The sequence below is a fragment of the Falco biarmicus genome, chromosome 8 (genome assembly GCF_023638135.1).
Source record: "Falco biarmicus isolate bFalBia1 chromosome 8, bFalBia1.pri, whole genome shotgun sequence".
NCBI lineage: Eukaryota > Metazoa > Chordata > Aves > Falconiformes > Falconidae > Falco > Falco biarmicus.
Genome location: NC_079295.1, coordinates 14,872,258 through 14,884,845, shown reverse-complemented (window position 1 = coordinate 14,884,845; position 12,588 = coordinate 14,872,258). Strand labels below are relative to the sequence as shown.

At 43.6% G+C, this 12,588-nt stretch overlaps 1 protein-coding gene across 5 annotated transcripts in view; it reads right to left on the bottom strand.

The window, feature by feature from the left end:
* Positions 1-12,588, bottom strand: part of PLEKHM3 (pleckstrin homology domain containing M3) — a 120,916-nt gene that overhangs the window by 41,237 nt on the left and 67,091 nt on the right. For all 5 annotated transcript variants that reach the window (XR_008823717.1, XM_056350391.1, XM_056350390.1 and 2 more), the window contains one exon: positions 245-402. Coding sequence is in view for 4 of the 5 variants with exons in the window: in XM_056350391.1 (XP_056206366.1) it covers positions 245-402 (158 nt within the window). In the remaining variant the exon portion in view is untranslated. The remainder of the gene's footprint in view (positions 1-244; positions 403-12,588) is intronic.

Below are 12,588 nucleotides of genomic sequence, written 5' to 3'. Positions count from 1 at the left end.
TGCTGCTGGGGACTCTTCCCTTTCTGAACAGCTGTTCTGAGATTTACAGAGTTTGGGAAGTAGCTCTTCCCATCTATTTCCAAGTCTGCTTGTGGTGGCCTCCCTGGACCTGTAATCTAGTGTAGCTGCCCAGAAATGTGCATGGGTGAGATCCAGTCCCTAGTTATTTAAGTAAGAGCATACAAGGCTGAGAATCCGCAAGAATATGATATGCAAGTCAAATGTAAGACTGACATTACAGTACCTGCTTGTAGACATGTCCTCAAAGGGGTAAAGTATTTCTCCATTGTTGCAAATCTCACAGATGAAGCCCTTTTGACTACAAAGGCTACAGCTGTATACATGAGAGGTGGCAAACTTGATCACCTTCCCCAAGAAAGGAGCCAGTTTTCCTTCAATAACCTGAAACGAGAAGACAATATTGAATGAACTCAAAAAACCCCCGAAAGACTAGAACTCCCTGAAGGACGGAGACAGTATTTATTAATACAGAAATGCAGCTAAGTGCTGCTGGTTAAAACAACTGAAAAGTTACATCTCAGCAATTACAGCTCCATGAAATCACAAGTGATAATAGTAGCCAATGAATTGACAATGATGTAAATGTAAAAACTAAGTTACTATCTCTCTGTAAGTCTCTATATGGCAGTAACATACAAGATTAGTAGTAATTTTAAGTACAACAATGCATTCATTTACTAAGGCACAAAAAAGCAGATCAGAAAAGAGTTTAAGCCTCCCATATTATCATCTGATAGTTATAGATACTGCCTTACATTTATGATTTTCACTTGTTATTTTTTATGCACAAATCAAAGTTTTGTCTTTGTTCCTTTTCTTCCAAAGTGCAAGGTTTTTTTGCGTATTTTGTGTGAATGGAACCCTGGTTTTCCTCCTTTAGTGAGGTTGTGTTTCCCATTGAAAACCATTAAAATACAATATTCCCCTCATTGCCAAAATGAATAAATTCTCAGATAAAGTCTTGAATAGGAACTGGGGTTTTTTCCTTCAGTGTCCAGCTCTCAAAATCGAGAAGTCCCTCGCTGCCAGACAATCCTGCTAGACCATTAGAAGTGATTAGCACTCCCTGTACTGTTGTGAAAAAACAGCCATGCAGTATAGATTAAACTGCTAGCCACAACACTCATCTAAATTTCTGACTCGGTGACAATGCCTCCATAAGGGGTGCTATTCAGGCAAAATAGTTTCCATTCAGATCAAACTTCCAGAGACTTTAAGGAATTCTGCTGGTGTAGGGAATAATGAAGATGGAATAAGGCCCTAAGTGTATATTCTTCTCTCCAGAGCTTCCTGTGGTCTGAATGGCAGCCTGCCAGATTAGTGATAAAAATGTGTCATGGGATTTGATAGTGACCTCTATAAAAAGGAAAAAGAATGCCATAATTGCTGATTGAGGAGGACTTGCACAGGGCTGTGCCCTGAATCCTAAAAGTGAGGAGATTCGTACTTAACTGTGTGCCAGATTCGCTTCAGGCATCCCTTCCCTAAACACCGTAACATACCACTTGTGATTTGGGTTTAATGTAAACCAATCTAGAGAAACCAAAGGTCAAGGGAGAGAAGAACAACAGAGATACTGGAAGCACTCCTCCCCTATGTAAAGTAGAAAGGAAATAAATTTGTGTTCCAGGGCAACTTCCTGCCTGCTAGCCGAGACAGGCTGCTGAAGAGTACATGTGGAAAAGGAGGTGCATAGATAGCATTGATGGCATTGAATGCATGAGCTGAAATGTGCCCTCTCTTTCGCTTTCAGCTCCAGCCGGCTACCAACATCTGCAACAACAGGAAGCGGCAATGTTATTGCTAGTACTGCAGATAGGACATCTGCTCATGTTAGAGGAAAAATGACGTTCCTATTGCATCCTGGTATAGGAAGATCCCCTTCAACTAGAACATAAACAATGCAGAGAAGCTGCTGCATGAAATATGAAATGAAGGTATAGTTCAAGGTAATGATGTTACTAACCTTCTAACAGATGGTCAGAAGTTAGTTTAGCTCCCCTAGGCTGTGTTTTGTTTTTCATTTTAAAGAGAGAAACTTTCTGCTTGCAGACTCCAGAGTTACAGAGGGTCTGAAAGCCGAACAAGTTGGGAGCAGGGCAGAGACACAAGAGCTGACAGTACTCAATAATCAGGAGGAAAGAAACAGTGAAGCCACTCAGCTAGTGACACAGCTACAATCACCCTCCAAAAAGCCATTTAGCAGTTACAGATGAAATACACATACAAAGATAATAAATAACCCACAATATACATACATATTTTCCAAAGCATTTTCATGCTACAGCAACCACCTCTGACAGACTGCAAGAGCTCAACTTAAAATGCCAGTCTGACAACAGAGCTGCAAAGTAACACTTTTAAGTCTGTACTAATGTCACTATCAGCAAGGACTTAAAAGTTAAATCTCTGAATTAAAATCACATTTTATATAATGTAATAAACAAAACTAACATAATATATTACCTTCCTAAGCACCAGGGGTGAATTTAAGTCTGTACAGGGCACAAAAGTTTCCCTATGCTGAAGAGCTCACAACCTAAGCAAGACAGATTGAGAGTGGGCAGCTGCCCCTGAGGAGCTGGTGTTACTTGTCCCTATTTATTTATTTGTATGGCTTGTTGTAGCACTGTAGTGGGTTGGCTTGTAACTCTGGCCACTGCAGACGTACAATGAAGATGGTATCTTCAAAGAGCCATGCATGCCAATTTTGCAACATGAATTACAGGCCATTTTACTGCATTATAGCAGGAAGACAAAATGCAACATCAAACTGATGTTATCACTGTTTTTAGCATCTGTAAATTTTGTGTCATTTTGTTTCATCAGAGACCTCAAGGCTGCGCACAGGACATGACTTTTGCCTGCAGCCTTCTCTCATTTGTGTTTGTAGTTAGCAAGAATAAAATCCTCATCTCCATTTACCCTGGCAAGCAAAAAGAAGATTTCTACTTGCTGTCCCCAAGAGGAGTTTCATGATAACACTTCCACAGTGAGTGTTTTATGGCCTGGGAAAAGAAGCATAGGACATATAATCAAAGGTGTCAGAACTTCTCCTGTGACTAAGCACTCTCTTGTAACAGCCAGAGATCCAGGGTCAGTCAGTTTAGACATCCCAGAACCACTATGGCAGAGTCCCAGGATGCTCTCCCAGTTGATGCTGGAATCTGATTTTGAGTTTCAAGGAAACACAAGTGATTAAAACGTAGAAGTGTGTTAAACAAATGTAATTCATTATCCAGACATCGGGGCAAATCAGGACAATGATGACAACACCTGAAGAGGCAGCCTTGGCAGAGCCAGTAACACCTGTGTCGTTCTTTACAGCTGTATCTGTTGCTAAAGCCTTTTAGAGATGGAGACTCCACAGCCCCCAGTGCAGCCTAACCCAGCACACATCTGTTCTCACTGCTGGAGTCACTCCTAAGCTTTGACCTGAACCTTTCCTAAGGACATTTCTACTTGCTTACAAAGTAAGTTCACAAAACAGAGAAACAGTGAAATCACACAGTACAAGTTGCAGGACAGTCCATCACATTTCATAAGAAATGTGGAAATTTAGCAGAAAACTAAGTTAAGAGTATGCCAAAGGAACAGAAACCAAAAATTTCACCATTGATGTATCCCTGTAACATAATACAGCCTCAACATGCACCCGGAAAGGCTTAAAAATATATTTGTGCCTCTTAAAAAAAACCCCACCAACCAAAAAAAAAAAAAACCAACCAAAAAACCCCATCAAGCTTAAATTAAAATTTTTCTGAGTTCAGATTCTCTCCTATCTACAGCACACATGAAGAGCAAGGTCTGCTTTCTAATTGAATTCTTTGTAGTGCAAGCGTTTTGTCACCCCATATTAAGGGTGAAAGGCGACTGATGATGGCACCCTAGTCATCAATTGATGGAGGGTGGAATGCAGCTTTCTCTTCCTGAATTGGTCAAGCATCCCATCCCAAAAGGATTCTGGACACGGGCCATGTTCTTACAGTTAGCTTACCACTGCTGTACCTGGAGCATACTAGGCTATGCTGCCTGGTGGCGACGGGAGGCAGATAGTTGTCTTTGGAGACCCAAAGCAAGCTGTGTCTCTCAATAGCCCCAGCAATTCACATCAGAATCACTGTCCACTTCTATGGGTCTGGATAAAAGACTTCTCTAAGCTACCACAGGACAGAAAGCCATGGCTTTGCATACTGCTGCTGCTAACTGTGTGTCTCGCATTAGGAACTGTATAAAAATACACACCCACATGTACACACATAAAAGGCAGGCCCTGCCCTCAAAGCACTTACTATTTAAACCCACAAAACAAGCATTGCTTTTTACACTAACTGCCACTATCTCCCACCCTAAATGGGACAATCTGCGTTATGGAGAAGCCTCCGTGCCCATAATCCAGAGAGCATCCCTCCGGCCAGCGCACAGCTGCAAGTGCCAGGAAGGGGAGAGGAGAAGCCAGGAAAGCCAGCAAGGGCAGCAACCCACCCTGCTGCCCAGCCTCCTGCACCCGGCTTGGGAAAGCTGAGGTGTATTGGCAAGCAAGAGGGGAAGGCAGAGCCTTGTCTGCAGCAGTGGGAGAAACTAAAGTGTATACACACAATCTGAACACATGCCAAAGAGGTGCCGGGACAACTATTTTAGACGATTTCTACAATAGAGGCTTTTCATACAAGTGAAAGTTATGAGTAAAGGTAAATAAAATTTTCTTCTCTGTATATCTTTGTGCTACTGTTCAGTTAGGCAGCAAATATAAATCTAACAAAACAATTATGCTCTGTATGACTGAGGGGGGGGCGGGAAACGTGGGGACTGCCAAACGCTAGCAAAGAAGCCAATGCTGGCAACCACTGCAAGAGCCTTGGGTGGTGGGAAGACACAAAGCACATGCACTGGGCTATGTTTTTCCTGATTCAGCAGGAAGACAGAAGATGGAAGGCAGCAGGGGCTATGGTACAAGTTGAAAACTCTTTGGATACATCACATTAATATGATCATGAAGGCAATATGTGACCAGTCAAAGTTTAACTACTTGTCAGGAGGGCTGCTGGCCCCCAGAGGTTTCTTGATCCTGCTGTCCAAAAACTGGAAGTTACTCATAGTTCCCTCGCTCTCTTAAAGTGATCTTTTCAGAGCCAGCTGCCTCTGGAGAGCAAGAACTGGAAAGGCCATAGATCACAGCACCTTCCACAGGCGAATCCTCCTTAGTGGCCCACTGTATGCACAACAGGTCATTGCCCGTAGACAACTTCCAGGAGCAGCACGTGTTGCCCAGGGGACTCTCACCGGTATCCCTGTGCCCTACCTTCATGACACATTTCTGAGCCCACGATGCTGTCCTGCACCAGAGGAGAGGCAGTCCCCTCACCTCCAACACGCTGTGCTACAGCTCTGTACTGACTCCATCCCTCTTCCAAGCTGCCCAGGCTAAGCAGAATGCTAGTAGAAGCCCACCTCTGAAGGTCCCCCATTCCCCAGCCCTAGCCCTGGCCCCTAAACCTCCTTCTCCCATGCAGCACAAGACAAGGGGTTCAAAACCCCAGCCCATTACACACAGCAGAGAGAAGTCAAGCCACTTTGTCTTCCCTTTTCAGTCAACAAAGACTCCTTGTATGTGAACATACTTGCCAGCATGAAGGAGGGTTGCACAAACTGGTCTCACGGGACAGCAGTGTTGCAATATGTATGTTTTCATACTAAAAGCCAAACCAGAAAGGTGGCCAAGGTAACAGTGGCAGAACTTCTCATCTCTGTTGGGAGTTCTAACCCAGAGAGATGGTAACCTAAATCAATGGCTTGTGATAATTTTCTGTTTGGAAAACAGAACAAGACCAAAAAAAAAAAAAAGGCATAAAAAGCCCTAATACAAAATTAGTTAAGAGTTTGTTCCAGTCCCTGACAGTTGTTCAAATCAGAAAAGACATAACAGAAGCCTCTGACTGTCAATGAAAAGCAATCAAATATTGATGACACAAGGTAAGTATGTAAGTCCTCTCTAAACTCAGACTATGTCATTCCCAAAGAGGTAATATTACAAGGGCTTTGGGGGTAACTAGAGGGGGAATGCATAGAAACAGAAGGAAAAATGAGTCAGCTGTAATCCACTATTGCTTCAAGTAACACCTCCATAGCCTTCCACCCACCTATTAGACCACGTCCACAGAAATACCTAACATTTGCATCGTGACCACATAAATCAACACTGACATCTATCAGACATGATGAACTTTCTGGACAGGAGAGGAAAAAACAGTACAGTTTTCAGACATTTCTCAGGGCAGCGAGTGTTTGTTTTGAGGGCAGGGCTCCTATCAGCAATGCTAGCTAACAAGTAAAAGGTAAAGAGTAAGACCTCCATCCCCGCAGGAGTCTATATGGTGAATTTGAGTGAGGGCCATCAAGTCTCCTGCTCTGTCTGCACATTTTTACCAACTTCTGAAAGTGCAGTAGATGTTTACATAGCATGGAGATCATAAATACCTTTGATCACCTACATGAGGACTGTCCAGACAGGCGGTAAAGGGAATACAGTTTGCTGAGCTTTCAGATACACTGTTCTGCTCGATTCTTAACCTCTGCCAAGGTTAAGAAGTCCAAATTCTGAAAAGTGTCATGGTATGTTAAACAACATCAAGGGTTTCGGCATTAAAATAATTTAGATTAAATTCACTAGTCTGAGTAATTTCCAACATATGATAACAAAAGGAAGAACAGAAGCTGTTAAAAAATATTTTTTTCTTATATTAAGATCCAAGAGAATGGAGAATCAACAGATGAAGAATATTTTAAGAGAAACTCTCCAGAATCTAAAAGAAGGCAATCTACCTACATCTGTATATTTTGCCAGCTCTGGCACAAGGGACAGCCAACAACCACAGGCATCATGTAACAGCGTGCCCAGGAACCCCATCACTTTACTGTGTCTAAGTGACCAAGGAATAAACACTGAGAAGGGAGCTAGAAATGTCCTCAACTCTCCTGAATCCTCAGTCCTGGACCTGTGATTTCCTCCTTACCAGAAGCACAGGAGGAAACCCTGGTTATCATCCTCATAGATTATCTGTTGCTACCGTTCTGCTTTAAGAACCCCCGCACCAGGGTTACGTATTCCAGGTAAAGTGGTGAAAATACTGTAAAACTCAGATTCTGTATCAGGGCCACTGTGAGACAAGCTAAATTTGCAAAATGGCTTTGTGACCCCACCCTTGTAAATCAGCTTGTTAATCATTATCATCACAGAGGTGATAAAGTTGTTTTATAAGCCAACACTGAAGCAGTAACATTAACTACCTATGTAGGGGCTGGTGTATTTCTCTGCAGATAACATTTATTAGAAGGCACTCTCTTTAAAGACACAGGTTTCCTTCGTAGCCTTCTGGAGCACGGAGCGATCTGTTTCACTTATTCCTCCAGTCTGATTTACATGTCAGACACAAGTGATGCCTGGAGGGGATGGGTTAAGTGATATGAAATCCCTAAAACACCTTGAATTACAGGTTCAAATCTCAACTGGATTGTCCCGGCCTCTCCTCCTGACAGAACACAATTTATGATTATTTCTCAAGGCCAGACCCACACTTGGCTCTCTCTCAGAGACAGACACAGACAGAATCTGCCAGCAGGCACTGACGCAATGCAGAAGAGACATGAAAAGACCAAGAGGCACTGAGAAAATTGAAGGGGTGGTAGACATGAAGCTCATTCACCACCACCAATTATATACATTGAAGGGATAGAAAGTACTTTAATTAGTGGCATTAGTGTCACAAGCACGTCTGGCAGAAGGAAGTTATTTGAAGGAGCAGTCAATAATCGTGCACAGCCTTCCACCATCCTCTAAAGACAAGGTTTCTTCTTCTTCCTGGTTGTTTTCTTTCTACCTCTCCAGAAACAGCTGGTCTGAACCAAGCCTTTTGCTAAGAAGCTCAGAGGAAAGCTCCAGCTTTGCCTAGACTTCGGAGTACCACAGAGAGCATACTTCCTGGACAGAATGAAAGGGCAAATCTCCTGAACAGATCTGCTTGGATTCACCACTGTGCTCACTGCCCTCCAAATTCCACTGCTGGAAACTTTGTGGAGGAGGACTAAACGCTCAGCAATCTTTCTTCACCTCCAGGACAGATGAGAAATATGCTTTTGAAAGAACTACCAATGATATAAGAAAATAAGGCTAGAAAAAACACCTCTAGAAACCTCCAGTTTACTCCTCTCCCTGCGGCACAGCCGTCAGATGACTGACTTGCTTAAAAACTTCTCACCACAGAGATACCACAATGCTCCAGCACTCAAAATGGCTGGAAAGGTGTTCCTAACTCCTGCCTCAGACCTCTTTTGCTCCAGTCAACTACCTTTGTTTCACACTCTACCTCCCATCCTTACATTGTGCAACCTGTTTCAGAATGCGTTTTCTGATGCATTCTGTTCTCTGTCACAAGCGATCACTGTCACAAACTGGGAAGAGTAAGAACAGATTAGGATGCAGGAAAGCTACAATGGTTGCCTTTACCTGTTTGCTAAGTGGAGAATAAGCAAGTGTTTTCCACATCCCTTAAGCATGGAAATTGGGCATTAAAGCGCAAAGGGTAAATGGAATCTCTGCCCTGTGAGAGATTTCAGCAGGGTCAGGATTTCTGTGATGAAAACATGGACATGGAGACAAGCATGCCACAATATGCTTAGCTAAGGATAATGCAAGCTGCAAAGAAAGGGAAAACACATTCCCCTGGCTGGGAAGTTCCTAGTCATTTATTTCTAGGGAACAGACAATGCTCATGGACTGCTAATTTCCTTGAGGATTTTTTCCCCTTCCGTTCACCAGATTCCTAACACCGTGAATCCTTGTTATGATTTCAATGCACAATTAATCTTTAGTTCAGAGGAAAGGGAAATGGAACGAGGCAGGATGATCATGCAGTAAAAGCCCCAGGGAGGTAGATATCAGATCTCAGCTCTGCCCCGTCTTTTGTGTAATATACTGGTCCAGTCAGCTTTCCTTGCTCCATTTTGACTCCCAGTCATCTCTTTCAGGTTGCCTGTCTTGTTTATTTAAATTGCAAGTGACTTAAGGCAAGAATAATTTCTTAATATTTGTATGCACACACAGTCACTGTGCACTGCCGTAAAACAAATTAAAAAAGAACACAGCAGTAACTTCAAGAAGAGCCCCATTTTTTGTTGCTACAGCCATGCTATGGGCCACAACCCCAGCTCCAGACAGTAAGGGTGACACCACCCCATCCTCTCTCTCTCTCCTCTTCCCTTCACAGCCTTTGCAGGTCCCTGGCTGTTCCAAAGGCCTGTTCAGCTCATGGTATGGGTGGCAGCAGGGTGGACAGGAGTAGGTGAGGCTAGGGACTCCACTCATCCACTGCTGACATCAGCACAAGGCACTGGCTCTGACATACATGTCACCATTTTGCCATCGCTGGCCTTGACACAAGGCAAAGCAACATCACACAGCCACACACTGTGCTGTGCTAACTCATCACTCACCCAGGGCAGAGAACAACCTGAAAGGAAACCTGGCGATAAACATTGCAAAGAACAAAAAAACCCACAAACCCACCCACCAAATAAATCAAACTAAATGAGAAATGAGTGAGAATTTGAATAAACAGAAATCACAAGCTCCCTTTGGCTTCTTTGCACCAGGCAGACCACACTGACAGCAGAGCTGTTTGCGGTCCCTCCAAACCAGACCACTCAACATGTTGCACTTTAATTTGGTATTAAAGTGATATTCCACAAATTAGCTACTAACTATAACAGGCACTGGGAAGAGGAGGAAAAACAAAACAAGGTCAGCAGCAAATGCTGCTAATCTGTGACAAGCACGTATAGGCAGGGGGCAAGGTGAAGATGGAGTTTTACCTTGGCTGGGGGAGAGGAACAAACTGTTGACAGCCCAAGTGAATTTACAGCAGGAGGCAGAGAGGCTGACAAGGTCTCTCCGAGCCCTCCCCCACTCCTCCCTTGGAAAGGAAGAAGAGCCTGAAATTTCAGCACATCTCTGGGTGCAAGCTGACACAAGTGAGAAAGAGATGGAATTGTCTCAGTATAAAAAACACGCCTGGAAATCACTCGTGCCAGCTCCCCAGCAAGCCCTGCAACAAGGCTCCAGCCCTACAACTTCTGCCTTCACACTCACTGTGTTTCAATCACCTTACCGCCTTTCTCCTTCCCCCAAGGTTTCCAAGGCAGCTGCATGTCAATTTTGTCACACCCCAAGTTCTCCTAATCCTGTTGCAGGGATGAGTTATAGGTTGTTTTAAGAAACAGGTATTCAAGCAAAGGTTAAAGGCTGTTTTAATCAAACAAGCTTGAAAAAATACCAGGAATTTGGCTGGTAGAGAACAGAAAGCGCTTGCCGTAGCTTAAAAACATACGGGACTCTATACACACAAGCAAATACACAATATGCATTCAGGCAGAGAGTATATGAGCTAATATATGTGCGTCTTTTTTTTTTAAGATTAAGCAGGCAATTGCATGCAGAGATAACTGACTCTACACGCCCACTGCGTAAGTTGTTATTTCACGGTGATATCACAAAATTTGAAAATTTCCTGTCTTGCACAGGACTGGATCAGGGCATTTTAAGGCGGAGTCCTCTGAAGGATTTTAGAACAAGACAGCAACATACCAAGAAAATGGCTAGGGTTACTCTGCGAGTACAAAGTGTATTTTAAAAAAGTCTCTAAAAAAGAAATGTTCTTCTCTCATCCAAGCAGGTACCCCTGAGACAGTATTTTGGTTTCTCGGTAAATATGGTTTCTTGGGATGTTATTCCTTGAGATATGCCCAGCTGCCTCTCCTGAATAGACATTTTACGTGAAGTACGAGGTTAGAGCCCTATCTTCCACACTGCTAAGCCTGACCTCCATTCCGCACAGCCAAAAAAGAACAGAAGAAACCTGGTTAGCACAAAGGACTAGAGAAGGGGTAGCTTCTATTGCTACTGCCTCTTTCAGGGGCTGAAAAAATTAAAATATCTCTGGACCTCTCATCTTAGAAGCTCCTGCAAGCCTCTGGCACCACTGATGCGTTGTTTTAAACAGTTTCGTTCTAAAAAGCCACACTTAACCCCAAGCAGCCTCGATTATACATTCACATGGAAAAGCACCACACGTATTTAATAAGCCCTGTTGAAAACTCTGGTTTCAAGCAGTGCAAAAAACCAGTTCTGCTCTTAAAAATATCTATTAACAATCTTGCTGTATCACCACACTTTGTCTCCAAGACTTTAACACACCTAACTCAGATGAACTTGTCTTCCTGGCTGCCACTTGCCAAAATGCTCCTGGCCAGGTCTTCACCCACGAGCCTGGCCAGCTCTGCCACGCTCTCTGCCTGACCACGAGCCATTCTGAATGACAGCAACTCCCTTCCCCAGTGAAGCTGTGGTAAAAAGGAAACACCAGTAAGATCGTTGCCATTACCACTAATTGTAAGCAGAGCTGTCAGCACTTCAGGGAGTTATACACACACCTGAAATATCAGCTAACCTGAAGTTTCCTGTTCTGCTGACAGACAGCTCAGTGCTAGCAAACTCCAGGGAGTGACAGAAATGAGTGATAAAGGAGCCATAGCCACAGGAAAGTATACCAGCTGCTTAATTGATCTTTTGCTATCAGAACTTTTAATATTTAAGGAAATGCATATACTGTGCTTCTCCCATTCTAGGACTACTCTTCTGCTAATACAGTTACCACAGTCAAGCAGGCACAGGTTGTAAAAGAAGGGCATAAAGATGGCTATTAGCATCATGTCATTAGGGTCCAAGATGCATGTTTACACAGTTCAAGCACAGAATTATCTAAATGCCTCAAAATCTTAGTGTACTGTAATTACACAACATATTTAAAATAGGTCAGACAGACTAGCCCTCCAAAGTGCTGGGCTTCCCCCTTTTGAACTCAATTGTGCTTAGGATGACTACTTTAAACATATGCATAGTAAAGTAGGACCCATTTTACCTTAATCCCATTAAAAATTATTTGTCCCGTGTCAGAGAAAGCCTGCAGCAGAGCGGGAAAGAGTCCAGATCTCATGTGCCTGAGGATAAGAACTGGACCACCATGCAAATTAATGATGTGTAGATCTCTCACCTCCCCGCACAACCATCTGTTTCTGTCTACCTCCTCCCCAATACTTAGGAGCAGCGGCTGCCCCTGACATGACATGGCAGTTAAAACCCACCACTGTTTTAAACCAGCTCTAGTCTGAGCAACATCTTCCAACCCATGGTCAGCTGAATACTGGTAGTGACGCACTGGAGGACTTGCATCTCTGTCACACATACCGTGTCAACTCTTGCTTGTGAGGCTGGGGAATAAATCAATGTTTTCACTATGGTACTGAACTCTGAAGCGTGGCAGCTACGGCACAGCTGTGCCTGGCATTTTGCTGCCCTTGTTGAGCATGGTGAACTCCCACAGAGAACTGCGACAGACAAATCTTCAGCCATCTCAGCACAGCCAGGCCTGCCAAAAAGCACATTCTCCTTCTCATTTGCTACCTCCTGCACCTCAAGCCAAAAAAGGGCTTGCCTAAACTTAAAGGATCTGCTGG